The 27216-nt window shown below is 54.6% G+C and overlaps 2 protein-coding genes and 4 non-coding genes across 10 annotated transcripts in view; 5 read left to right on the top strand and 1 right to left on the bottom strand.

The window, feature by feature from the left end:
* Nucleotides 1-8943: 8943 nt before the first annotated feature.
* Nucleotides 8944-18178, top strand: EIF4A2 (eukaryotic translation initiation factor 4A2). Of its 4 annotated transcripts, none has more exons than XR_005660404.1 (12): nt 8944-9040; nt 12086-12134; nt 12223-12355; nt 12606-12745; nt 13822-13990; nt 14212-14321; nt 14607-14750; nt 15125-15262; nt 15571-15660; nt 15891-15970; nt 16507-16615; nt 17383-17501. XR_005660404.1 is itself a non-coding variant. In XM_029061626.2 (11 exons), the coding sequence occupies exons 1-11, from the start codon at nt 9012-9014 to the stop codon at nt 17525-17527; spliced, it is 1227 nt and encodes a 408-aa protein (XP_028917459.1). In that variant the 5' UTR covers nt 8944-9011; the 3' UTR covers nt 17528-18178. The 4 variants fall into 4 exon arrangements, 2 of the variants coding, with proteins under 2 accessions (XP_028917459.1, XP_028917468.1); XR_005660403.1 differs by having other exon boundaries at nt 16507-16619; nt 17383-17480; XM_029061626.2 differs by lacking the exon at nt 16507-16615 and having other exon boundaries at nt 17383-18178.
* On the top strand, nt 12426-12506 carry LOC114816752. The gene has a single exon (XR_003764565.1). It is a non-coding gene; the product is annotated as a small nucleolar RNA SNORD2 (small nucleolar RNA).
* Nucleotides 14791-14970, top strand: LOC114816738. The gene has a single exon (XR_003764549.1). It is a non-coding gene; the product is annotated as a small nucleolar RNA SNORA81 (small nucleolar RNA).
* LOC114817630 lies at nt 15354-15487 on the top strand. The gene has a single exon (XR_003765494.1). It is a non-coding gene; the product is annotated as a small nucleolar RNA SNORA63 (small nucleolar RNA).
* On the top strand, nt 15694-15830 carry LOC114815497. The gene has a single exon (XR_003763281.1). It is a non-coding gene; the product is annotated as a small nucleolar RNA SNORA4 (small nucleolar RNA).
* A 3643-nt stretch (nt 18179-21821) lies between the features above and the next one.
* RFC4 (replication factor C subunit 4) overlaps nt 21822-27216 on the bottom strand; it is a 32084-nt gene continuing 26689 nt past the window's right edge. For both annotated transcript variants that reach the window (XM_029075705.1, XM_039913215.1), the window contains exons 10-11: nt 25801-25917; nt 21822-21999 (exon numbers count right to left, since the gene is read on the bottom strand). In XM_029075705.1, coding sequence (XP_028931538.1) covers nt 21904-21999; nt 25801-25917 — 213 coding nt within the window. In that variant the 3' untranslated portion in view covers nt 21822-21903. The remainder of the gene's footprint in view (nt 22000-25800; nt 25918-27216) is intronic.

Genomic DNA, 27216 nt, shown 5'->3' with positions numbered 1-27216 from the left:
GACATTAATAGGCGTAAATAAATAAATTACAGATGTATACAGATATCTATACATTCATTCAATCGCATTTATTGGTCATGGGTTCGACTCCCGGCTCTGCCGCTCGTCAGCTGTGTGACTGTGGGCAAGTCACTTCGCTTCTCTGTGCCTCAGTTCCCTCATCTGTAAAATGGGGATTGAGACTGTGAGCCCCACGGGGGACAAACTGATTACCTTGCATTGATCCCAGCGCTCAGAACAGCACATGGTAAGCGCTTAACAAATACCAACATCATTATTATTATTTATTGAGCACTTACCGTGTGCGGAGCACTGTACCGAGCGCCCGGGAGAGTACACTGGGAGTCAGAGGTCACGGGTTCGCATCCCGACTCTGCCGCTCGTCAGCCGTGTGACTGTGGGCACGTCACTTCACTTCTCTGGGCCTCGGTTACCTCATCTGGAAAACGGGGATTGTCTGTGAGCCTCACGTGGGACGACCTGCACATAGTGAGCGCTCAACAGATACCGACATTATTATTATCATTACACTATGAGAACAAACGGACACATTCCCCGCCCGCGACGACCTCACAGACTGTTCTCCTACTGTTTCCTGACTGTTCTCTACTCCGGGGATGGGGGGGGGGGCCCGGATTGTAGGTCATATCTTGAAGCGCGCCCAAAATGGCAGCGCCCTCAGAACACCGACGGAGCCTCAGATAACACGGCCGCCTCGGTGAGACGAGGTCCAGGCCGCCCAAGGCGTCCTTCCGGTCGAAAGGAAGGTGGCGGTCTCGCTCCTTCCCGCCTTTCCCTCTCGGCTCTTTCAAGCTCCGGCGTGGGCTTTTTCGCCCTCCCGCTTCCTCGCCACCTCCCGCAGCTTCTCCGCACTCTCGACTCGCCTCCTCCTCAGTCTCCCCGCCGGGCCCGCCCGGCGTCCTTGACTTAAATTTAGCAGTGGCCCTGCAGCCGTCCCTTCCCCTCGCGTCCCTTAGCCTCGCCGCCCCCGCGTTCGGGGCCTGGCCGCCGAAGCAGGTGGTCGGGGGGCGGCGAGGGGGACTCCAAGCCGCACCCCCTCCCTCCCAGGCCTCCCTCCCTCCTTCCCGGCTCCATTAGGCCCCATCTCATCCCGGTTCGGGCAGGTCCGGGAGGCGGGAAGCGTCCGCCGTCTCTCTGTGGCTCATCCCCATCCAGAAGCCTCCAGGTCGGACCCGACACGCAAGATCTCGGGCTCGTTCTGGCCTTCGATTTAGATGCGTTGGGCGCATTTCGCGATCTTGGCGCCCTTTAAGGTATGACTTCTAATCCGGGCTCAAGCCCATTCCCGTGATGCCAAGAATAAAAAGAAGGCCGGGAGCGGGCCGGCGGAGGAAGAAATAAGTGATGCAGCTGCCAAGTTTTAAAAAAAGGGTTGCTTTTTTAAAACCAGAAATGATGTCTGTTACAAGTTCTGAACCTTTACAGGGAGTGGGGAAGGGGGAGGAGACGACGAGGGGCCGTGGGGAACCGTGGATAAAGAGAAGCAGCCTGGCCTAGTGGGTAGAGCACAGGTCCGGGATTCAGGAGGACCTGGGTTTTAATCCCGGATCCGCCACTTGTCTGCCGTGAGACCTTGGCCGAGTCCCTTCCCTTCTCTGCGCCTCGGTTACCTCATTCGTTCAATCAATAGTAGTTATTGAGCGCTTACTATGTGCAGAGCACTGGACTAAGCGCTTGGAAGGTACAAATCGGCAACGGATGGAGACGGTCCCTGCCCTTTGATGGCAGTCTAATCGGGGGAGACGGACGGACAAGAACATTGGCAATAAATAGAGTCAAAGGGAAGGACATCTCATAAAAACAATGGCAAATAAATAGAATCAGGGTGATGTACATCTCATTAAACAAAATAGAGAGGGTGATGAAGACATAGACAGTTGAGCGGACGAGTGCGGTGCTGAGGGGAGGGGAAGGGAGAGGGGGAGGAGCAGAGGGAAAGGGGGAAGCTCAGTCTGGGAAGGCCTCTTGGAGGAGGTGGGCTCTCAGTAGGACTTTGAAGAGGGGAAGAGAGTCAGTCTGGCGGAGGTGAGGGGGGAGGGCGTTCCGGGACCGCGGGAGGACGCGGCCGGGGGGCCGACGGCGGGACGGGCGAGACCGAGGGACGGCGAGGAGGTGGGCGGCCGAGGAGCGGAGGGTGCGGGGTGGGCGGTGGAAAGAGAGAAGGGAGGAGAGGTAGGAAGGGGCGAGGTGACGGACAGCCTCGAAGCCTAGAGTGAGGAGTTTTTGTTTGGAGCGGAGGTCGATAGGCCACCACTGGAGGTTTTTAAGAAGGGGAGTGACATGCCCACCTCATCTGTAGCATGGGAATTAAGAGTATGATCCCCATTGAGAAGCAGCGTGGCCTAGTGGCTAGAACACGAGCCTGGGAGGCAGAGGGCGTGGGTTCTAATCCCGGCTCCGTCACTCGTCTGCCGCGTGACCTCGGGCGAGTCACTTAACTTCTCTGTGCCTCCGTTACCTCATCTGTAAAATGGGGATGAAGACTGTGAGCCCCACGTGACCACCTGAATACCTTGTATCTGCCCCCCCCCCCGGCTGAGAAAACTGCTTGGCACATAGTAAGCGCTTAACAAATACCATCATTATTGGTAGTATTATGTTATCTCGTATCTACCCCAGTGCTGAGAACAGTGCCCGGCACATAATCAGCGCTTAACAAATACCATTAAAAAAAGAGGGGGGGGGGGGGTGAGTTCGGGGTGCAGGGAAGGACAGAAAATTCTTGCTAGTGATTGAAACAATAGAGCGAAGGGAGGGAATGGTAGATGGTAGGTGAATCCACATACTCAAAATGCCAAGCCTTAGTCTGGACCGTAAACTCCTTAAGGCTAGGGAATGTGTCTGCTAATATTGTTGCACTGAACTCTCCCAAGTGCTTAGCACAGTACTCTGCACGTAGTCAGCACTCCATAAGTATCATCATCGACTGCTTGATGAAGTGATGAAGTGAGCTCCGCCAAACTCACTCTCTTCCCCTCTTCAAAGCCCTACTGAGAGCTCACCTCCTCCCCGAGGCCTTCCCAGACTGAGCTTCCCCGTTTCCCTCTGCTCCCCGCTTCACCTCCCCTCCCCTCAGCACTGTGCTCATTTGTCTATATTTTTATTACCCTATTTATTTTGTTAATGAGGTGCCCATCCCCTTGATTCTATTTATTGCTATTGTTTTTCTCTGTCTGTCTCCCCCGATTGGACCGTGAGCCAGTCAATGGGCAGGGACCGTCTCTATCCGTTGCCGAACTGTATATTCCAAGCGCTTAGTCCAGTGCTCTGCACATAGCGAGCGCTCAATAAATACTATTGAACTCAGTTGACCTGCTGGATGACCTTGAGCAGGTCGTTTAATTTCTCAGTTCCCCGTTTTCCTCAATTTAATAAAATGGGGATAAAATCCTCGCTCTTCCTACCTCCTGGACTGAGCCCTAATTAGCTTATATTTATCCCAGTGCTGAGCACAGTGGTTGTCACATAGCAAGCGGGTAAATATATCATATATCTAGTTCTCGAAGTCTTGCCTTAAGCTGTCGAGTCGTGTCCGACCCGTGGCGACTCCGTGGACACACCTCTCCCTCCATCTGCAATCATTCTGGGAGTGCATCCGTAGCGTTTTCTTGGTAAAAATACAGAAGCAGCGTGGCCTGGTGGCCTGACGGCAAGAGCGAGGGCTTGGGGGTCAGAGGTCGTGGGTTCTAATCCTGACTTCGCCGTTTGCCGGCTACGTGATCTTGGGCAAGTCACTTCGTTTCTCTGGGCCTCGGTTATCTCATCTGTAGAATGGGGATTGAGACTGTGAGCCCATGGGGGAGAGGCACCGTGTCCATCCTGATTGCGCCAGTCCTTAAAACAGTGCCTGGCACATAGTAAGCGCTTAAGAAATACCATAATATTATGATCATGAAGTGGTTTCCCACTGCCTTCTTCCGCACAGGCAACCTGAATCTCCGCCGTAGACTCTCTCTCCCGTGCCCCTGCCGCCCAGCACGGGTGAGTTTTGACTTGTAGCAGGTGGCCTTCCGCTCGGTAGCCACTGCCCAAGCTGGGAATAATAATGTTGGTATTTGTTAAGCGCTTACTGTGTGCCGAGCACCGTTCTAAGCGCTGGGGTAGACACGGGGTCATCAGGTCGTCCCACGTGAGGCTCACAGTTAATCCCCACTTTCCAGATGAGGGAACTGAGGCCCAGAGAGGTGAAGTGACTCGCCCGCAGTCACCCGGCTGACGAGTGGCAGAGCCGGGAGTCGAACTCATGACCTCCGACTCCCAAGCCCGGGCTCTTTCCACTGAGCCACGCTGCTTCCGGACAGGCCTCTGCTTGACTCTGCCTCCCGTAGCCGAGACCGGTAGAGGACTGGATACTCTCCAGGTGCCACCCTGAGAGATGATGTTGGTATTTGTTAAGCGCTTACTATGTGCAAAGCACTGTTCTAAGCGCTGGGGTAGACACAGGGAAATCAGGTTGACCCACGTGGGGCTCACAGTCTTCATCCCCATTTTACAGATGAGGGAACTGAGGCACAGAGAAGTTAAGTGACTTGCCCACAGTCACACAGCTGACAAGTGGCAGAGTTGGGATTCGAACTCATGACCTCTGACTCCAAAGCCCATGCTTTTTCCACTGAGCCACGCTGCTTAGAGAGAGGGAGTTCATTAAATAAGGTTACTTACTTGTGGTATTTGTTCAGTGCTTACTATGTGCCAAGCACGGAATCAAGTACTGGGGTAGATACAAGATGAGCAGGTCCTACCTGAGGCTCGCAGTCCAAGCAGGAGGGATAACAGGTATCGAATCCCCATTCTGCAGCTGATGGGGCTCACGGTCTTAATCCTCATTTTAATAATAATAATGTTGGTATTTGTGAAGCGCTTACTCTGTGCCAAGCGCTGGTAGATACGAGGGAATGAGGTTGCCCCACGGGGGGCTCACAGTCTTCATCTCCATTTTACAGATGAGGGAACTGAGGCCCCGAGAAGTGAAGTGACTTACGCAAGGTCGCACAGCTGACAAGTGGCGGAGCCGGGATTAGAACCCACGACCTCTGACTCCCAAGCCCGGGCTCTTTCCATTGAGCCATGCCGCTTCTCTGCTTCAATTTGACAATCGAGGTGACTGAGGCACCGATTTGTCCACTCCCAGCGCTTAGTCCAGTGCTCTGCACATAGTAAGCGCTCAATAAATACTATCGAAGGAATGAATGAATGGGATTTGTCCAAGGTCACACAGCAGGCGAGTGGCAGAGCAATTAAATAGTAACAGTAATAACAATAATTATGATGATGATGAGATGAGAGATGAGGGATAAGGGAGATGAGGCACAGAGAAGTTAAGTGACTTGCCCCAAGTCACTCGGCAGACAAGCGTGAAGCAGGATTAGAACCCGGGTTCGTTCCCGTTTAGGGCTGCTTTTGCTGTTGTTATTGTTTAGTGCTGTAATTAGCTCATTTTTAGAGAAGAAAAGTCAGTCCCAGTTTCAGCCGAATAGCCAAGAGCCGCGTTAGGCTTCCAAAGCCGTCACAACCCACCATACCAGATATTTTTAATTTTGAGGGATTAATCCCTAATGCACGTCCTCTTTTTCCTGTGTCCGACACGGTCCTCGGTAAGATTCACAGGCACTTTCGTAGTCTCAAGAAACTGTGATTAAGCTCCCAAGATATTAGAGAGGCAGCCCGGCCTAATGGAAAGAGCACAGGCCTGGCAGTCAGAGGATCCGGGTTCTAATCCCGGCTCTGCCGCTTGTCTGCTCTGTGACCTTGGGCAAGTCACTTCACTTCTCTGTGCCTCAGTTCCCTCATCTGTAAAATGGGGATTGACTGGGCTCATTTGTATATATTTTTATTACCCTATGTATTTTGTTGATGTTGATTCTACTTATCGTGATTATGTCGTCCTGTTTTTGTCTGTCTGTCTCCCCCAGTTAGACCGTGAACCCGTCACTGGGCAGGGATCGTCTCTATCTGTTACCGATTTGTGCATTCCAAGCGCTTAGTACAGTGCTCTGCACATAGGAAGCGCTCAATCAATACTACTGAATGAAGAGCGTGAGCCTCCCGTGGGACCCGGACTGTGTCCAACCTGACTACCTCGTATCGACCCCAGTGCTCACGGCAGTGCTCGGCACATAGTGTGCAACAAATACCATGATTATTATTATTTAATCGCCGCTCTGTCACTTGCCTCTGCTGTGTGACCTTGGACGAATCACTCAATCACTCACGTAAGCACTCAATAAATACTATTGAATGAATGAATGGTCTGTCTCCCCCGCTTCTAATAATAATAACAACGATGGCATTTTTAAGCACTTACTATGTGCCAAGCACTGTTCTAAGCACTGGGGAGGATACTAGGTGATCAGTTTGTCCCACGTGGGGCTCAGAGTCTTCATCCCCATTTGACAGATGCGGGAACTGAGGCCCAGCGAAGTGAAGTGACTTGTCCAGAGTCACACAGCTGTCAAGCGGCGGAGCCGGGATTTGAACCCCCTCCCCACAGCACTTGTGCGTATTTGTATATATTATTTATTACTCTATTTTGTTGATGTTTATATAGCCACGGTTCTGTTTATCTTGATGATACTGACGCCAGACTACTTGTTTTACTTTGCCGTCTGTCTCCCCCGTTTAGACCGTGAGCCCGTTGTTGGGTGGGGATTGTGTCTATCTGCTGCCGAATTGTCCCTTCCAAGCGCTTAGCAGAGTGCTCTGCGCATAGTAAGCATTCAATAAATAGGATTAAATGAATGACTGAATGAACCCCTGACCTCTGACTCCCCAGCCCGTGCTCTTGCCACTGAGCCACACTGCTTCTAGACTGGGAGCCCGTTGTTGGGCAGGGATGGTCTCTATCTGTGGCCCAATTATATTTTCCAAGCGCTTAGTACAGTGTTGTGCACACAGTAAGCGCTCAATAAATACGATTGAAGGACGGAAGGAAGGAAGGAAGGGAGGGAGGGAGGGAGGGAGGAAGGGAGGGAGGAAGGAAGCAAACATACAAGCAAACAACCAAGCAAGCAGTGTGGCTTAGTGGCAAGAGCCCGGGCTTGGGAGTCAGGGTCATGGGTTCTAATCCCTGCTCCAACTTTTGTCAGCTGTGTGCCCTTGGGCAAGTCCCTTCACTTCTCTGTGCCTCAGTTCCCTCGCCTGTCAAATGGGGATGAAGCCCGTGAGCCCCGCGGGGGACAACCTGATGACCTAATATACTCCTCAGCGCTTAGAACACGGCTTGGTACATAGTAAGCGCTTCAATACCATCATTATTATTAAGTGGCTTCGCTTCTCTGTGCCTCAGTTCCCTCGCCTGTCAAATGGGGATGAAGCCCGTCAGCCCCACGGGGGGGGGACAACCTGATGACCTAATACTCTCCCCAGCGCTTAGAGCAGTGCTTGGCACATAGTAAGCGCTTACCAAATACCATCATTATTATTAAGTCGCTTCCCTTCTCCGGGCCTCAGTTCCCTCTCCTGTCAAATACGGATGAAGCCCCTCAGCCCCACGGGGGGACGACCTGACGACCTAGTAATAATCATAATAATAATAATGTTGGTATTTGTTAAGCGCTTACTATGTGCGGAGCACTGTTCTAAGTGCTGGGGGAGATACAGGGGAATCAGGTGGTCCCACATGAGGCTCGGAGTTAATCCCCATTTGACAGATGAGGTAACTGAGGCCCAGAGAAGTGAAGCGACTTGCCCACGGTCACACAGCTGACAAGGGGCAGAGCCGAATAGATCTTCAGCACCCTATTTATTTTGTTTAATGAGATGTACATCACCCTGATTCTATTTATTTGCTATTGTTTTCATGAGACGTTCTTCCCCTCGATTCCATTTATCGCCATCGTTCTCGTCCGTCCGTCTCCCCCGCTGAGACCGTGAGCCCGTCAAGAGGGCAGGGACCGTCTCTATCCGTTGCCGACTTGTTCGTCCCGACCGCTTAGTCCAGTGCTCTGCACATAGTAAGCGCTCAGTAAATACTATGGAATGAATGAACCCGTGACCTCTGACTCCCAAGCCCGGGCTCTTTCCAGGGAGCCACGCTGCCCTCCCCAGCGCTTAGAACAGGCCTTGGCACCTCGTAAGCGCCCACCGAAAGCCGACATGGCCAGGAAGGAAGGAGGGAAACCCCCTTCCCTGATTGCACATCACCCTGCTTCTATTTATTTGCCATTGTTTTAATGCGATGTTCTTCCCCTCGTCTCTATTTATCGCCACCGTCCTTGGCCGTCTCCCCCGACTAGACTGGAAGCCCGTCAGGGGGCGGGGACTGTCTCTGTGTGGTGCGCATTCCAAGCGCTTAGTCCAGTCCAGCACATAGTGGGCGCTCAATAAACACTACGGAATGAGGGAAGGAAAGGAAATCGGCGGGTCCTCCCCGCTGAGGGAGGCCGCGTTGACACGGAATCGGGGGTTGCGGCCTCCATGGCAAGAGCCGCGGAGGCTTCTGGGAGAGAGCAAGAGGGGGGGGGGCGGGGGCGCCCGGGGTCCATTTTCTGAGGGAAAAGAGGCTTCGAATGGAGCCCGGATCGTCTCTACGTGTGTAGGGGAGGTTGCTTTTCCCCGTGGGAGGCCCCTTCCCTCCTCTGCTACACGTTCTGCGGCAAAGCCGCCATGAGGAAAACCCGCGCAGGCGGGGGGGGGGGGGGAGGGGAAGGACCGGCCCAGGCGGGGGAGCCGCCTCACCCCCCCACCATTGCTGCAATATCCCTCCGCCGAAGACAAAGAGCCCCCCCCCCACGACCCCCCCCCGGGGATCCCCCATCCCGTCGCCGACCGCCGGCGCGGCCTCCACCGTCCCGACGGGGATGCGGGTCGGAGGTTGGCGGGTGTTTCCTCCACGCCGCTCCCGCCGCCGCAGGGGGACTTTTTTTCCGCCCCCCTCCCGGTGAGGCGACGGGGCCGTGGATCCCTCCGCGCGGAAGGAGTTCCGGCGGGGAGGCTATAAAAGGCGGCGGGGGGCGCGGCGCGGCCTTTTCGATCGAGCGGCGAGGTGGATCATGTCTGGTGGCTCCGCGGACTACGGCAGGTGAGGGCGCCGGGGCGCGGCGGGGCGCTTAGCGCAGGGTTATCCCCTCCCCCACCACACGCTTTCGAGAACCTTCTAAGACGGGGTGGGGGGTGGGGGTGTGAGGACGACGACGGGGATGTGTCCCCTCTCCCCCCTCCCGGGCAGCCCCTTAATCGTTAATGGCGGGCGCTCTATGTGTGCGCGAGGCGTCCAGGCGCGTTCGCTCGCGGCGGCGGCGCGCGCCATTGCGGCACCTCTTTCTCCCCCCCCCCCCCCGGGCGGGTCACGTGGGGCAGCGCGCGCCCCTCGTCGTTCGGCGCCTGCGCGGTGGGTGGGGGGGGGCCGCAGGTGGTCTCGCGAGAGCCGGGGATCGAAGGGCGGGCGGGGGCGCGCGCTCTCGGGCGCCGCCTGGCGGGCGGCCGGGGCGGTTGGGCGTCGAGCGCCCCCCAACGGACGCGGCGGGGAACTGCGCCGCCCTCGCCCATTTCCCGCCCCTCCGCCAGGCGATGGCAGCGGGAGGGGCCGCGCCGGGCCGGGCCCTGGGGTAAGGTCCCTGCGGGGGCCCACCCCGCCTCGCCAACACCCTTCCCGACCTCGTCAGCGTAATGGGGGGGTTCGCTTTGCCAGGGGCACAGCACTGGGCTAAGCGCTGGGGTAGAAGGAGGGTCAGCGGGGGGTCCCCAAGGGAGGCTCCCAGGCTGCAGCCCCGTTTGGCAGACGAGGCACCGAGAAGAAGAAGGATGTTGGCCCCGGTTACGCGCTCATTACGGGCCCAGCACTGTGCTAAGCGCAGGGGGAGGCCCCAGGCCGCAGCCCCATTTTGCAGACGAGCTCAGCGAGGCACCGAGAAGGAGAATGGTGCTGGTCCCTGTTAAGCGCTTATTACGGGCCCAGCACTGTGCTAAGCGCCTGGGGAGGTACAGGGTCATCGGGGGGTCCCACGGGAGGCTCCCAGGCTGCAGCCCCATTTTGCAGACGAGGTCCCGAGAGGAATGATCAGGTTGGCCCTTGTTAAGCGCTTACTGTGTGCCCGGCACTGTGCTAAGCGCCGGAGGAGGTACGGGGTCATCGGGGGGGGGGGGTCCCACGTGAGGCTCCCAGTATCCCCATTTTGCAGAAGGGGTCACTGAGGCACCGAGAATGATAACGTCGGTATTTGCCTGGCGTGGGCCCGGCACTGTGCTAAGCGCTGGGGTTGGAAGAGGGCGACCGGCTGGTCCCCCGTGAGGCTCACAATCTTCATCCCCATTTTACAGACGAGGTCCCTGAGGCGCCCAGAAGAAGAATGATAGCGTTGGTATCTGTTAGGCGCCTACTATGTGCCCAGCACTGTGCTAAGCGCTGGGGTAGGAAGAGGGTCAGCAGTTGGGCCCACGTGAGGCGCACAGGCTGCAGCCCCGTTTGGCAGACGAGGTCCCTGAGGCACCAAGAATAAAAACGGTATATCTGTGAAGCGCTTACTACGTGCCCGGCACCGGGCTAAGCGCCGGGGTAGGAAGAGGGCAACCAGGTGGTCCCACCTGAGGCTCACAGTCTGAATCCCCGTTTTACAGACGAGGTCCCAGAGGCCCAGAACATGACGACGTTGGTATTAAGGGCTTACGACGTGCCCAGCACTGTGCTAAACGCTGGGGTAGGTACGGGGTCGTCCTACGCGGTCCCACGTGAGGCTCCCGGTCTGCACCCCCGTTTGGCAGACGAGGCAACTGAGGCACCGGGAAGAAGAAGAAGGATGTTGGCGGTTAAGTGCTTACTGTGCGCCCAGCACTGTGCCAAGCGCTGGGGGGTGAAAGAGGGTCGTCAGGTTGTCCCACGTGAGGCACCGGTAATACTCATGATGACGATGATGCTGGCGTTTAAGCGGCTACTCTGTGCCGAGCACTGTGCTGAGCGCTGGGGGAGATGGAGGGGAACCAGGCTGTCCCGCGTGGGGCGCTCGGTTTGAATCCCCATTTTACAGACGAGGTCCCTGAGGCACAGAGAAGAAGGATGAGGATATCTGTTGAGCGCTTACTATGTGCCCAGCACCGTTCCTGAGCGCTGGGGTTGAAAGAGGGCGACCAGGTGGTCCCCCGTGAGGCTCACCGTCTCCGCCCCCGTTTTACAGAGGGGGCCCCCTGAGGCACCGAGAATCATCATAACGTTGGTATTTGTTAAGCGCTTACTACGTGCCGAGCGCCGTACTAAGCGCTGGGGTGGGTACAGGGTCATCAGGTGGTCCCACGTGAGGTTCACCGTCTGAATCCCCGTTTTACAGAAGGGGCGACTGAGGCACCGAGAACAGCGATGTTGGTGTTGAGCGCTTACTGTGTGCGGAGCACTGTGCTAAGCCCTGGGGGAGATACGGGGTCATCAGGCTGTCCCCCGTGAGGCTCACTCTGCTGCCCCATTTTACAGATGAGGGCCGTGAGGCACCCAGAATAGTGACGTTGGTGTTAAGTGCTTACCGTGTGCCCGGCACTGTTCTAAGCACTGGGGTACGGAGGGGGTAGTGAGGTCGTCCCACGTGAGGCTCGCAGTCTTCCCCATTTTACAGAAGGGGTAAATGAGGCACAGGTAAGCGACTTGCCTACAGTCACAGTGCTGACAAGTGGCAGAGCCGGGGATTAGAACCCGGGACCTCTGAGCTCTCTCCACGGAGCCACGGGGGCGGGGGGGGGGGGCGGGGGCGGCTGCAAGCCAAGCGGACCCCCGGCCGGCCCCACGTGGGGCTCGGGGCTCCGTCCCCGTCTGGACCCCCGAGAAGCGAGGTCACCCAGCCCACGAGGGGCGGAGCCGGGATCGGAACCCGTCACCTTGCCACTCCGGGGCCCCGGGCCACGCGGTCAAAGGTAGTGACGGCCCCTGTTGAGCGCTTACAGGGCCGCAAAGCGCCGAGGCGGTCGGATGGCCCCGCGTGGGGCTCGGTCTTCATCCCCGTTGTACGGACGAGGTCCCTGTGGCCCAGAGAAGCCGAGTGACCCGTCCAGAGTCACCCAGCCGATGAGGGGGGAGGGGGGGATCCGAACCCGCGGCCTCCCGAGCCCCGAAGGACCCGCTAACTAACGCCCTTTGTCTTTGCAGCAGAGAACATGGCGGCCCGGAGGGAATGGACCCCGAAGGTGTCATCGAGGTAAGTCCCGGTAGATGTAGGGCCGGGCCGGGGGGGGTCGTCCTCCGATCCGGCCGCCCGTTGATCCGTTGCCCTTTCGGCCCCGCAGAGCAACTGGAATGAGATCGTGGATAACTTTGATGATATGAACTTGAAAGAGTCTCTGCTGCGGGGTATCTACGCCTACGGTTTTGAGAAACCTTCGGCCATCCAGCAGAGAGCCATCATCCCCTGCATCAAAGGTAAGGCCGTCCGAGGACGGCGGCGGTCGCCATCCCCGCCCTCCCCTCCCGGCCCCCGGCGGCGTCCCTCGAGTGACGTGATGGCATACCATCTTTCGGGACTGACCTGAGATGGAGATGAAAAAAAAAAAGTAAAGTCTGCTGATCACTTATTTCATCGGGCGAAAGTCACCTACCAGAAGGCATACGTGGTGTAAACTGACGAAATGACGAGTGTGGGAACAGTAAATATGTTTCCTACTTTTTTTAGGGTATGATGTGATTGCTCAAGCTCAGTCAGGTACTGGCAAGACAGCCACATTTGCTATTTCCATCCTGCAACAGTTGGAGATTGAGCTCAAGGAGACCCAAGCACTAGTATTGGCCCCCACCAGAGAACTGGCTCAACAGGTATTGATAGTGTAGATTTAAAAAAAAAAAAAAGAAAAAAAAACTGCTTGCGTGTTGCATAGGTTTCACGTTTCACAACTGAAGGATGCCCCTCGCCGAACCGGTCCATTGAGAACCGTCCTTTTAATGGGAAAGCAAGACCTATTTCCAGTCCCGTCCCGTCCCCCCCTTTTTTTCTCCTGGTCCACGTAGGGAGCTTATCTGTGCTTTATTTGAAGGTAGGCTGGGACTGGGTACCAGGTGGAAGTTGCTACGCTGTGCAAGGCCGCGTCCCAGCGGATGGGAGACCTTGTCGTGAGACTTGAAGGAATCCGTTCCGAGGGATCTCTGAAGATCTCTGATCTTCGGAGATCATCAGACCACGCAGTTGTGCAACCTGAAAACTGCAGTGCACATGTGATCGGTTCGCTGTCTTTGTAGTTTTGTGATGCATTATTTGTGACTGTCGTTGCATGTTGATCGCCCTCCAGGCTTTCCGCTGTGTTGGCACCCAGGTAAAGCTTTCCGTAATAGCCGCAGGCTTCAACGAGATCCAGGCTAGCTCTCGCCGTCTCTTGGCTTCAGACGGTGGTCCGGTCGTCAGCCGGGAGACCACGGGTTGGGAGCGATAATTGCAAGAGTTGGCTTCCCCTCGACCCCGAGGTCAACCCCACAGTAGCGCCTAGATAACCTCGCCATCATTGACGGTCTCGGGATCGACGTCGGGGCCGACCCGAGGGCCCGCGGTATTTTTTTTCCGGCCAGTTTAGGCCGACTGACCCGATTTAGAATTCCTTCCGGGGACGCCGCAGAGCGATCTTGATGTCTCTGGGCATCACAGATCGGTCACCTAGGTAGAATCGTCTTCGGTGGATCTGGCGTTTTCGGGAACAAGGAAGCTAGGGGGCCGTGAAACAGCTAAATTGCATGATGTGCATTCATGAGCTGCTTTGCCAGGCTGAGTCGTTCTGTGTCTCCCATTGGGCGCCGAACCAAAAATGAAAAGTGTCAGGTGGCCGACGGTAAAGTGAGCTGGGTCACGAGGCGGGGGATAGCGGTCGTCCCTTCCTGGACATTCACCCGAGTCTCGTGTTTAGATCCAAAAGGTCATCCTGGCCCTTGGAGACTACATGGGAGCGACCTGCCATGCCTGCATCGGGGGGACCAACGTTCGGAACGAGATGCAGAAGCTCCAGGCCGAGGCGCCGCATATCGTCGTCGGGACGCCGGGGCGGGTGTTCGACATGCTCAACAGGCGCTATCTCTGTGAGTTGGGTCGCCCGGGGTCCGGGCGGGGGATAAACGTGGCGTGGATGCATCTACCTCGTGGAGATAGTGGAAGGGAAATGATGATTTCGTGTTTTACCATCTTTCGGGACTGATGTGGAAATGATGATAAACATGTTTCTCTGATTGCCCTCCTCTGAAGAGGGAGGGGTCGGAGGGTGCCGCGGCGAAAGGTTTTCACAAAGGGTTCTCTTGAACAGCCCCGAAATGGATCAAGATGTTCGTTTTGGATGAAGCGGATGAGATGTTGAGCCGGGGGTTTAAGGATCAAATCTATGAGATCTTCCAGAAGCTGAGTACAAATATTCAGGTAACGGACGGCGGAGAGACTGCGGGGCGACGGCAGTTGGACGACGCGGGTTCCGGTTACGGTGTAGCCGCGGAGCGCCGTGTTGTCGTTCCCCCTGCCCAGAGCAAAAATCGTCTCCTACCATCCCCGGCCGTCTACCTTGACGACCGCGGTGAGACGGGGACGCTTGGTTTCAAACACGCGGTGTTCGCCCGGCTCGCGCTTTTCTTCCCGAGGTCCCGCCGGGGTGACGGGGGTGGTCCGTGACTTCTGAAATGCATCTGCCCCGCTTTTATTTTTTTGAAGGTCGTGTTACTCTCCGCTACGATGCCAACGGATGTTTTGGAGGTGACCAAAAAGTTCATGAGGGATCCTATTCGTATTTTAGTGAAGAAGGAAGAATTGACCCTGGAAGGGATCAAACAATTCTACATTAACGTGGAAAGAGAGGTAACGTGTTCTCCGGGGGCCGTTCTCATGGTCCGGGTAGGTCTTCTTGTAATAAGCGCTGTGCTAAAATTACAGAAACTAGGCATCGCCTTGGTTTTTGTGATCGTGCTAGCAGAGTACACACGGGAAGAAGAGTAAAACGCACCTCCTCTAAAAAGACTTGGGTGGACCTCTTTCTTAATGTCCAGTGTCCTGTGTCTGACGATCGGGTGCGACAGTACCGAGGAGGAGATCTGAATAGATTGCACCCATACGTGCCTGTCGGGGTGGTGCCGAGGAGGAACGGTGTCTGCGTGGAGCCCGCTCTGTTTTAACTTGTTCCCGTTCAAACTCGTTCCGATGACCTACGGTTTCCTTCTTCCGCCCCCCCTAAGGAATGGAAGCTGGATACTCTCTGCGACTTGTATGAGACGCTCACCATTACCCAAGCGGTCATTTTCCTGAATACGAGAAGAAAGGTGGATTGGCTCACCGAGAAAATGCACGCCAGGGATTTCACCGTTTCCGCTCTGGTAAGAGGGGGGGGGATGGCATTGCCGCGCGCCAGTTAACCCCCCCCGCGGAAGGCGCGGGCGAGGGCGCCCCGGAACGGCCCCCGACCCGACGCAGGAACTAGTTACAATGTGGCTGTGTGGTGCCGTGTTGTCGTTCCCCCTGCTGAAAGCAAAACGTGTCTCTTTCTATCCCTGTCCGCCTCGATCTACTCCCGGCGGTCAGGGACGCTTGGCTTCACACATGCCCGCTTGGGGTGTGTTGGGGGACGACCGGGTGGGCGGCCGGGCCGGGTTCCTAATCCCGCTCTGTCGCGTGGCTTCCGCAGCATGGTGACATGGACCAGAAGGAACGGGACGTTATCATGAGGGAGTTCAGATCGGGGTCAAGCCGAGTTCTCATCACTACCGACTTGTTGGTAAGCGCTTCCGGTCAGTGCTCTGGCCCGTGGGTTCCAAAAGCCAACGTTGCGGGGAAGGCCGTGACCAGCCTTCGCCGGGTCGGGCTCTTTGGAAGAGAAAAAAAGACCGCACTCCACGGTGGACTATATATCCGGTTGTAGTTCATTACTGTAAGGTGGCCAACAGAACAGACTCGGGCGCTCGTAATTTCCGCGGCCTAATCGGCACCTCCTTGTTGGGATTCTAGGCTCGTGGGATCGACGTGCAACAAGTTTCTCTGGTAATAAACTACGACTTGCCTACCAATCGTGAAAACTACATTCACAGGTGAGTCGGCCCCCCGACCCCCACTCGAACCCGACGGACCTAACGTCGCTCTTGTTTACAGCGCGGTCAGTCACTGGCCTCGGTCTTCGGTGGGATGCTCTGGTCAACCCAAGCCAGTCTTAAATGTGAACCGGCTTTCCGGGTGCGCGTTTCCTGTGGGCTTCTCGGGTTAGCCTTTGGGGAATTAAGGCCCCCAAAGTCCCCCCTCTCTCATCCCCCAACCGTGCGTGGTGGTGGGTCGTGGCTCGAGCAACGTGCCGAGGTGCTTGGTGTTTGCTTCGCCTGTTAACTTGAAGGAGAAACGAAGACTTAGCCACAAATTTGCCGCCGGAAGAGACTTGTCGTGCGGTCCGACTTCCCGACTTTTTTAAAGAGTCGTGCGCTCGTGTTGCTTGTCTCGTGCCTTCTCGGCGGTTCTCCGGTGTTCTTCGTAGCGCTTAGTTCGTTCCCTGGCCTAGCTGTAGCGGCTTTATCCCCGAATAGATTCGACTGTGCTTTTGTTACTTGATGTAAAAGAGACTTTTTAAAAAATACAGGAGTCGATAACAGCAGTTGATGACGTGAGATGGTGCTCAGAAACGGCGTTGGCGTAATTTAGGACGTGGATTCATAAGCGAAACAGCACACTGTTTGAATAAAGAGCGAGTCGGTATTTATATCTGTTTTTCTTTTGTCATGATTCTTTGATGTACTTGATCGCCCTAGCCAGGCCTCTCTGTGTATTCTTAGCTTTTGTATTTAGGTGCTTCTTGTCTCGCTTGTTGTGAAAGGAAGGAAGTCAGAACTTTGGGGGGGGGGGGACAAAACGCACGATGCGGCTGTAAGGGGACCGAGAGAGCAAAAGAGCAGTGGATGAGGCTTGGGTTTCCCTTCCAAATGAACGATGGGTGATGATTCTCCCCGTCCCAGCCCCCTAATCGGCAAAACCGGCCACCGTGAGTCTTAGATGAAAGTTAACCCGGCAGTTATTTGTGTTCGCAGTTGATCCGTTCCAGAAGTGCGTCGAAATGGAGCGCGTAACTGTTCCTTCTTTTCGTTCTATTATCCCTGCCTGGCATTTACATCTGTCCCAGGATGACATCGCTCTCTGCCCACTTTTGGGGGTGAGGGGATCTCGAAAGGCTCACTGCTTAACTTCCACCCCCCAACCGAGACAGTGGCGTCGTCTGCTTTTTAAGGCGCAACGCTCCTCCAGACCTTTAAAGATCTCCCGCGGCAGCCAGGCGCAACAGGCCTTTTACCCACGTTGGGCACTCTGACCGACGGCTGATGCGACTTCTTCCTTGTCTAGACGCTCTCGATTAGCTAGTCCTCCACATGCAAGCACCGTAACTGAGCGCAAGCGGATCTTCATCGCCCCTGACCTCGGGCGGCCGGCTGTAACAGCGTCGGGTGTCCCTCTTCCTTTACAGAATTGGCCGAGGCGGTCGTTTCGGCAGGAAAGGCGTGGCTATAAACTTTGTCACCGAAGAAGACAAGAGGATTCTTCGCGACATCGAGACTTTCTACAATACTACGGTGGAGGAGATGCCGATGAATGTGGCCGATCTCATTTAGTCCCCGGGTCGAGATGGTTCGGAATGCGGTGCTTCGCTGTTGCCGAGTGAGGCGATTCACCCACGTGCGTTGTGCTTCTTTTGGGAAAATAGATCTCGGACCTCGTCTCGATGCCCGACGGATCGGAGATTCGGATCTCCGCGGCTAGCGGAGCGACTTCAGTCGTGAGCTCTCGTGGGGAAAGCTGCTGGCCTTTTCCTCTTTAGAGTTAGACTGTTGGGGTGGGTATAAAAGATGGGGTCTGTAAAATCTTTCTTCGTTAGAAATTCCTTTCCTAGTTCGTTGGAGTCGGTCGTGTTAGATGTCCTCTATCACCTAATAATTTACTTGTGGACTAAGAGATATAAGTGCTGTATAAAAGCAGCCAATTACGTTAAACTAGCGTATCTGCCCTTACTGTATCGTCCTTAGGCCGGATAGGAAATCACTTTTTTTCTTTTTTTTTTTTAGACCAGGCGCCTTGGGTGCATTTTGTTGGGTATCGTATTTATTCGATCGGATAGAGTGATCATCGCTAGGTGTGAACTGGACCCTGTTGCTAAGCCCCAGCAAGCAAATCATCCTAGATAGGGTTAAACCCAGTGAAATTGCCATATTGCACATGTCTTAATGAAGTTTGAATGTTCAATAAATTACTTCTATATGCAGGTCCGAATTGTACAGGGTCAGTCATTTGTGGACAACGTCCCGCTGGGTAAAAGAGCGGTGAATGAATGAATTCATTTCACGAGCCCTTACCCCGTGCGGAGCACTGTGTACCGAGCGCTTGGAATGCAGTTCGGCAACAGAGACCCGTCCCGGCCCGACGACGGGCTCACACAGGCACGTGAAGAGGTTGGAAAGGTTTCAGGTTTAATCTTCGGAGGGGGCAGAAAATGTTGGTATTTGTTAAGCACTCACTACGTGCAGAGCACCGTTCTAAGCGCCGGGGTAGACACAGGGGAATCGGGTCGTCCCACGTGGGGCTCACCGTGTTCATCCCCATTTTACAGATGAGGGAACTGAGGCCCAGAGAAGTGAAGTGACTTGCCCACAGTCACACAGCTGACAAGTGGCAGAGCTGGGATTTGAACCCATGACCCCCCCCCGACTCCCAAGCCCGGGCTCTTTCCCCTGAGCCACGCTGCTTCTCTAATCAGGTTGTCCCACGGGCGGCTCACAGTCTTCGTCCCCGTTTTACAGAGGAGGTCACTGAGGCACAGAGGAGTGAAATGACTTGACAGTCACACAGCTGCCCAGTGGCAGAGCCAGGATTCGAACCCATGACCTCCAATTCCCAAGCCCGGCCTCTTTCCACGGAGCCATGCTGCTTCCCTTTATTATAAGTATTAATGTCTGGTCCCACCTCTAGGCTAAGCCCGGTGTGGACAGGGAAGGTGTTGGTTCATTTCCTGTGTGCAGAGGTCGTGGGTTCGAACCCCGGCTCTGCCACTTGTCAGCTGTGCCTGTGGGCCAGTCACTTCTCTGGGCCTCAGTTCCCTCCTCTGTAAAATGGGGATTAAGATAGAGACTGGTACAATCTGATGACCCTGTGTCCACCCCAGCACTGATGACAATGCTCTGCACCTAGTAAGCGCTTAACGAATAGCACCATTGTTATTAATCCCATTTTACAAATGAAGTCACTGAGGCAGAGCTGTCACCCTTGCCCCCCCCCCCCCCCCCCAGGCCTGCGCTCCGTCCCCTAAGCCGCCACCTCCTCCCCTGACAGCCCGTTGGCTTCAGCAAGGGGGAGGAAGCAGCATGGCCCGCGAGTCAGAAGGTCATGGGTTCCAATCCCAGCTCTGCCACGCCTGCCGGCGGTGGCTTCGCTTCTGGGCCTCAGTTCCCTCATCTGTAGAATGGGGATTGAGACCGTGAGCCCCGCGTGGACGGAGACCGAGTCCAACCCGGTTATCTCGCGTCTCGTGAGCAGTGCTCGGCTCCCAGTAAGCAGGGCTGATTGAGCCAAGGGCCACCCGCCAGCCCCGTGCTAAGCTGGTGGACCCCGGCCATCCCCGAGCGCTTTCGGTACAGTGCTCGTCACGTACCGAGCGCTTAAGTGCCGTAATGATTACTATTATTCAATCCTATTCTTTGTACTAGGAGTCCCATCCTGACTCTGCCACTTTCCAGCTGTGTGACCCTGGGCAAGTCGCTTAACTTCTCTGTGTCTCAGTTACCTCATCTGTAAAATGGGGAGTATTCGACAGTATTGATGGAGCGCTTACCCTGTGCAGAGCACTGGACTGAGCGCTTGGAATGAACAAGTTGGCCACAGACGGTCCCCGCCCTTTGACGGGCTCACGGTCTAATCGGGGGAGACGGAGGGGCGAGGACAGTGGCGATTAAATAGAGTCAATAAATAGGATTAAGACTGAGCCTCCCGTGGGACAACCTGATGACCCTGTAAATCTACCCCAGCGCTTAGAACAGTGCTCTGCACGTAGGAAGCGCTTAACGGATACCAACATCATCTGGAATAGGGACCGTCTACCCTGAGTATCTTCTCTTCGTTCATTCAATTGAATCTATTGAGCATTTACTGTGTGCAGAGCACCGTACTAAGTGCTTGGAGAGTAGAATCGGGCAACAGATGGAGACCATCCCTGACCAACAACAGGCTCACAGTCGAAAAGCGAAACAAGTAGGCGTCGATACCATCAAAAGAGAGAAATGGAAACACGGATAGGTACACATTAATAAAAGGGTAATAAATGATATACAAATATACACAAGTGCTGTGGGGAGAAGGGGAAGAGCAGAGGGAGGGAGATGGGGCGGGGAGGAGGAGCGGAGGGAAAGGGGGGGCTCATCTGGGAAGGCCTCCTGGAGGAGGTGAGCTCTGGGTAGGGCTTTGAAGAGGGGAAGAGAGTTGTGAGGAGGGAGGGCGTTTTGGGACAGCGGGTGGCCCGGGGGTCGACGGCGGGACGGGCGAGAACGAACGGAGGCCCAGTGAGGAGGCGAGCGGCAGAGCGAAGCGTGCCGGCTGGGACGGAGGGGAGGGGGCAAGGGGATGGAGAGCTTGGAAGCCAAGAGGGAGGAGTTTTTGTTTGGTGCCGAGGTCGATGGGCAACCCCTGGAGGATTTTGAGGAGGGGAGTGACAGGCCCAGAGCGTTTGTGCAGGAAAACGAGCCGGGCAGCGGAGTGATGTACGGACTGAAGCGCAGGGAGAGACAAAGAGGATGGGAGATCAGAGAGGAATAATCCAATATTCCAGGTGGGAGACGACGACAGGTCGTACCAGCCCGGTGGCCGTTTGGACGGAGAGGACGGCTCTTGGCGACGTTGCGAAGGTGAGACCGGCAGGTTTTGGTGGCGGATTGGATGTGTGGGCGGAGTCAAGGATGACGCCGAGGTTGTATCCACAGTGCTTGGCACCTAGTAAGCACTTGAGTACTTACTACGATCCTTTGAAGAATCGCTAAAATCCACCCACTCCTCCAAACTACCACATTGATCCAAGCGCTTTACTCTCCCGTCAGCCCTCCTTCCGGCTCTTCGCTTCGGCTGCCCGGCTCGTTTTTCCCAACCTCGTCCGCGTCTTTCACTCAAGAACCTCCGGTGGTTGCCCAACTACCTCCTCCATCACATCACATAAACCTGCCGTCGGCTTTAAAGCACTCGTGCCCTCTTCCCGCCCCTCCGATCTACCACGGCCCGGCCCGCGCGCTTCACTCATCCAGCGGCTTGTTCGCTCCCCGAGCCTCATCCGTCTCGCCATCGCCCTGCAACCCCTTGCCCCGTCACGTCTGACGGGCCATCGCCCTCCCCCTTTCGAAACCTTATTAAAATCCAAGAGACCTTCCCCAAGTAAGCCTTAATTAATTCCCCTACTGCATCACTCTTGATTTGCACCCGTTACCGATCCCACCCTCGGCCCCGCGGCCCCTCCGTGCCTCTCCGCGTTTTACTTTCACTAGACCGTAAGCCCCTGTAGGCAGGGAACGTCGTCTGTCGAATCTGCTAAGCGTCTCTCGGTAGTGGTATTTGTTAAACGCTTAGTATAGGCCAGGCTGAGTGCTGGGGTAGGTGGGAGGTGATCGGGTTGGACACGGTCCGTGCCCCACGTGGGGCTTAAGTATTAATCCCCATTTGACAGATGAGGGAACTGAGGCCCAGAGAAGCGACTGGTGCATTATAAAGCCGCCTCTTAGGCTCAACGCGTCCCCTAAGGACGCTGGGTTCCCCGCGCACACTCCCTCAGATACCCTCGATCGGGGTGAAGCGGAAAGTAGCGTTGGATGCTTGCAACCAAGTGCTTTCTGGAGAGACTGGAATGGTTTCTTCCCCCTATAAAGATCGCTCACCAGCTGGCGATATTTTGCTTTAATTGGCAAAACAGTTACATAAACACGGCGACAGCTTGGGTTAAGGAATCTCCAGGCTTTTCCGGTTAGACGTTCTGGGTTAACTGCTGCATCACTGTAGCGCAGAGACTGATCAGCTGCAAATGCTCATCCGCTCCGTCGGCCAAACATTTATCCACTTCCTGCAAGAAGTTGAAAAAAAATGAAAGGTAGGAATGCAGATAATGATAATTGCGGGATTTGTTAAGCGCTTACTAGGTGCCGAGCACTAAGCGCTGGATAGCCGCAGCTACTAAGATGCAGCCAAAGAGGGAGGCTGTAGTTTCTGGGAAGGAGCAGGAAGAAAGACCGGCTTCCGTGGTCGAGGCCTAAACTTTCAGAGGGCTTCCGGGACCGGCGATGAGCCAGTCGATCGAGAAAACACGAGAAAATCAATCTCACTACACCGTTTCCTCTAGTGGGGAGAAGTGCGGGCAAGTCTGCGCCCGTCAGAAACACCCGTGCCGACTGCGCACGGCACCGATTTCATAGGAAGAGAGATCGTGGCAGGAGCAGGTGCCGCTTGTCGACAGGAGTTCGTTCAATCGTATTTATTGAGCTCTTACTGTGTGCAGAGCACTGTACCGAGCGCTTGGAAAGTTACAGTTCGGTAACAGGGACGATCCCTACCCGACAACGGGCTCACGGTCTAGAAGGCGGGGGGAGACACACAACGAAACCAGTAGATGGGCATCAATAGCGTCAAAATAAATAGAATTATAATCATGTTGGTACTTGTTAAGCGCTTACTAGGTTGCACAGCACCGTTCTAAGCGCTGGGGTAGATACAGGGTCGTCGGGTCGTCCCACGTGAGGCTCACAGTTAATCCCCATTTTCCAGATGAGGGAACTGAGACACCGAGAAGCGAAGTGACTCGCCCACAGTCACCCGGCCGACGAGTGGCAGAGCCGGGAGTCGAACTCATGACCTCTGACTCCGAAGCCCAGGCTCTTTCCACTGAGCTTCCCAATTATAGATACACATCATTGATAAATAGAATAATAAATATGTACAAATATACACAAGTGCTGTGGGGAGGGGAAGGGGGAAGAGTAGAAGGAGGGAGTCGGGGTGATGGCGAGGGGAGGAGGAGCAGAGGGAAAGGGAGGGCTCGGTGTGGGAAGGCCTCCTGGAGGAGGTGAGCTCTCGGTAGGGCTTGGAAGGGGGGGAGAGAGTTTGGCGGAGGTGTGGAGGGAGGGCGTTCCGGGACAGCGGGAGGACGGGGGCCGGGGGTCGACGGCGGGACGGGCGAGAACGGGGGACGGTGAGGTGGTTAGTGGCGGAGGAGCGGAGCGTGCGGGGTGGGCGGTGGAAAGAGAGAAAAGAGGCGAGGTAGGAGGGGGCGAGGGGATGGAGAGCTTTGAAGCCAAGAGTGAGGAGTTTTTGCTTCATGCTTCGCAGTAGGAGAAGCGGGGTGACGTGGCCAGAACATTTCTGTAGAAAGATAATCTCTTTCTCACGCAGGGACCTGCATTTGTTCTACTTGAAAAACCAATGAAAAAAGCTGCTCCTTGAGCCCCATGTAGTACCGCAATGGCCACCTCGAGTCTCGAGGTGGAGAGAACTTAGCGGGATACTAGTTTATCCGCTTTGTTCCGGTATAGGTGAAATTCTGTAAACCGCTCGGCAAAAAGCTATCCAAGTGGCCGGAATAGGGCAGATCTCCAAAGTGCTTAGGACGCTGCTTTGCACACAGTTAAGCGCTCAGTAAATACAGCCGAAAGAATGAAGTTAAGTGGTGTATCTAATTTCGGCATGAGGGCCCTTACATGATTCCTTTTATTTTCAAACCACACTGCTTTCTGTGACCCTGGGGGGGGGGGGGTTTCCTCTGCTCCTCGATCGGCCCCTTCTACCCGAATCGGTCACCAGAGAAAAGCACCTCAAGAACATCGACACTCTCCTAAGACTGTGGAGGCAGCGAGATGGCACCAGACAGCTTTAGCGATTAAGGAGGACCCGGGTCCTACGGCTTGCGAGAAACACCGACGGGGTCCTCCCTCCCTACCGGCCCGCTCGACTTTCAAACTGGAGAAGATTGGGAGGGAGGGGGTGTTACAGCTTTCCGCCTCAAAAGGGTTGGCTCCCCCTGCCCTCCTGACTCTTCCAGCCCCTCGTGTATCCAGGCGTGGCTTGTACGTTCCTTCAATCGTATTGACTGAGCGCTTACTGTGCGCAGAGCACTGTATTAAGCGCTTGGGAGAGTAAAAAAGAACAATATAACTGACATCCCCTGCCCACAGCAAGCTTACAGTCTAAAAGGGGCATTAATAGAAATAAATGACAGATATGGACGTAAGTGCCGTGGGGCTGAATAGAGGAAGCAAATCAGGGTGCCGCAAAAGGGAACGGGGAAGAGGAAAGGAGGGCCTGGCCCATTTCTACCTTGGTCCCTACTTCCTGGCTCGGTGGAAATAATAATGTTGGTATTTGCTAAGTGCTGACTATGTGCAGAGCGCTGTTCTGAGCGCTGGGGGAGATGCGGGGTCATCAGCTCGTCCCACGTGAGGCTCGCAGTCAATCCCCATTTGACAGATGAGGGAACTGAGGCACAGAGAAGTGAGGTGACTTGCCCACGGTCACACGGCTGACAAGTGGCGCAGAGCTGGGGAAAGAGGCCGGGCTCGGGAGTCAGAGGTCATGGGCTCGAATCCCGGCTCTGCCACTTGTCAGCTGTGTGTCTGTAGGCAACTCACTTGATTTCTCTACGCCTCCGTTACCTCATCCGTAAAACGGAGATTAAGCCCCACGTGGGACAACCTGATGACCCTGTATCTACTCCAGCGCTCAGAACGGTGCTCTGCACATAGTAAGCGCTTAACAGATACCAACACTGTTATTATTATTACTGCCTTTTAATGGTTTTTCTGCTCTTTGGCACGTCCAGAGAGAAAACAAAAGTAACCAGTGGAGAAGGATGAAACCGTAATGGGGCTTTTGGATTTGAACCACCTATACTTTCCCCTGGCCCTTACTGCCAAGGATACAAAGTTGGCTGAACTCAGTACTCAGAGAAGCAGCGTGGTGCAGTGGATAGAGCACGGGCCTGGGAGTCAGAAGGTCACGGGTTCTCATCCCGGCGCTGCCACTTGGCTGCCCTGTGACCCTGGAAAGTCACTTCCCTTCTCTGGGCCTCAGTGACCTCATCTGTAAAATGGGGATTGAGACCGTGAGCCCCATGTGGGACAGGAACTGTATCCAACCTGAGTTGCTTGTATCCACCTCAACGCTCGGTACGGTGTCTGGCACATAACAGATCCGTTGCTGGGCAGGGACCGTCTCTATCTGTTGCCGAATTGTACATTCCAAGCGCTCAGTACAGTGCTCGGCACATGGTAAGCGCTCAATATATACGACTGAATGAATGAACAAATACCATAATTACTATTATTATTATTATTACTGGTCCTAGTGGTGACGCTTGTCCAGCCTCATCATGAGGGCCTTCTATCCTGGGCCCTCTCCCTCTTTTCTCCTACGCTGAGAAGCAGCGTGGCTCAGTGGAAAGAGCCCGGGCTTTGGAGTCAGGGGTCATGGGTTCGAATCCCAGCTCTGCCACTTGTCGGCTGTGTGACCTTGGGCAAGTCACTTCACTTCTCTGTGCCTCAGTTACCTCATCTGTAAAATGGGGATGAAGACCGTGAGCCCCACGTGGGACGACCCGATTCCCCTGTGTCTACCCCAGCGCTTAGAACGGTGCTCTGCACACAGTAAGCGCTTAACAAATACCAACATCATTATTATTATTATTATCTTTTCTTCTTCCCTTTTCCAACACCAGTTTCCTTGGCTCGGTTCAAAAAGCCAACATGTCCCTGCCCAGCAGAGCCGGTGGGTGAGGTAAATCACAAGCAGGAGTTTCACGGCCGGTTGACGCGAGACAACACGTCAGAGCACAGTGCACGTGTTTGGCTGTCGGGGGCAATCCGATCGACAGACTTACAGCGAGTTTCTCGGTGATGACGGACTTCTGCTTGTCACTGAGGTGATCTTTTTCCACGACCACATCGTGAAGCTGATTCACAAGCTGAGTAGCCGCATGACCCTCATTTATCAAATCCTAGAGCGGGAGCAGGAAAGGGGTGAACGGGTTAGCACTTAAATGAAATTATTTTTAAATTGAGAGCCCCCGGTGGATAGAGACCATGTCTAACTTTGCCAGCGCTTAGTACGGTGCTCTGCACCCAGCACTTAATAAACCCTATTACTTCTATCGGAAAGATAAGCTCGTTAGGTAAATATTTCATCGATACACAAAAAGCACATTTCTAAGCCGCCATCTGATCACATTTGCTTTGAGATCTTCGAAAGGAAGAAGAAAGACACGGGGGACGGTAAGCTCCCTGTGTGACATCTCAAAACAAAAATACCTAAACCTGCAGCATCTTGCTGTAATCAAGGCTGTGCCCAAACCTGAATCGGCAATGAGGGCACGCTCCAAGTATAATATCTTGAGAACTTTAAGTTCGTAGAAACAATTTATATCTTTTAAATTGGGAAAAAAAAGCCCTCACAGTACTGTTATATAGCAGTCATTTTACTAGAGTTAGAGACTCTATAGTCAATTCTCTGATACTGATAGCCTTAAGAACTCTGTGTTAAGGAAAACCTGTGTAATTTTCCACGTGCTTTTATGTTACGACCATTTCCCAACGCTGCTTTCTATCTAGACAGGTGCACCTTGTCAGAAGACTGTTCCCTAAATTCCCAACAGTGCTTTCTCTAAAACGCACAGTGAAAATACCTGTTGAGAGAACTACTTCATACCAACTACAGAATCAAGCGATAATAGCTACTGAGATATCATCTCAGTGCCCAGAATTTTGCCCTGTGGCTTCACAGTCCCCTTCTGAGGTTATTAAGGTAAAGTTTCGAGACCTCGTATTCTAACTGCGAGATGTCAGCACAGAGACATTCATGATCTCTACTTGGTAGCTTCTGTGTCTTTCATTCAAGTGGACACATTTTCAGCACAGGTTTCACATCAAAGGGATCAATTCTGTCATACTTAGGTTTCAAGGCCTCCCTCTGCACTCCAGTTTGGAAACTGGGAAGCAGCGTGGCTTAGTAGAAAAAGCATGAGCCTGGGAGTCGGAGGGACCCGGGTTCTAATCCCAGCTCCACCGCTTCTCTACTGTGTGACCTTGGGCACATTGAGGCACTTCCCTGTCTCTCAGTTCCCTCATCTGTAAAATGGAGATTAAGACTGTAAGACCACGTAGGGCAGGGACTGGATCCAACCTAATTAGCTTGGATCTACCCCAGAGCTTAGTACAGTGCCTAGCACATAGGAGCTTAACAAATGCCACCGAAAAATAAATTTACTTGGGGAATAACAAATACTCTTTGATGGGAAAAA

The sequence above is a fragment of the Ornithorhynchus anatinus genome, chromosome 1 (genome assembly GCF_004115215.2).
Source record: "Ornithorhynchus anatinus isolate Pmale09 chromosome 1, mOrnAna1.pri.v4, whole genome shotgun sequence".
Classification (NCBI taxonomy): Eukaryota; Metazoa; Chordata; class Mammalia; order Monotremata; family Ornithorhynchidae; genus Ornithorhynchus; species Ornithorhynchus anatinus.
The sequence above is the reverse complement of the archived record's forward strand: the minus strand, read 5'-3'. Positions and strand labels throughout refer to the sequence as shown.

Coding starts and splice junctions, on each gene's coding strand:
- EIF4A2 (XM_029061626.2), top strand. CDS start 9,012: ATGTCTGGTGGCTCCGCGGACTACGGCAG. Junction 12,135..12,222: donor ACCCCGAAGGTGTCATCGAG/GTAAGTCCCGGT, acceptor TCGGCCCCGCAG/AGCAACTGGAATGAGATCGT. Junction 13,991..14,211: donor GCTCAACAGGCGCTATCTCT/GTGAGTTGGGTC, acceptor TCTCTTGAACAG/CCCCGAAATGGATCAAGATG.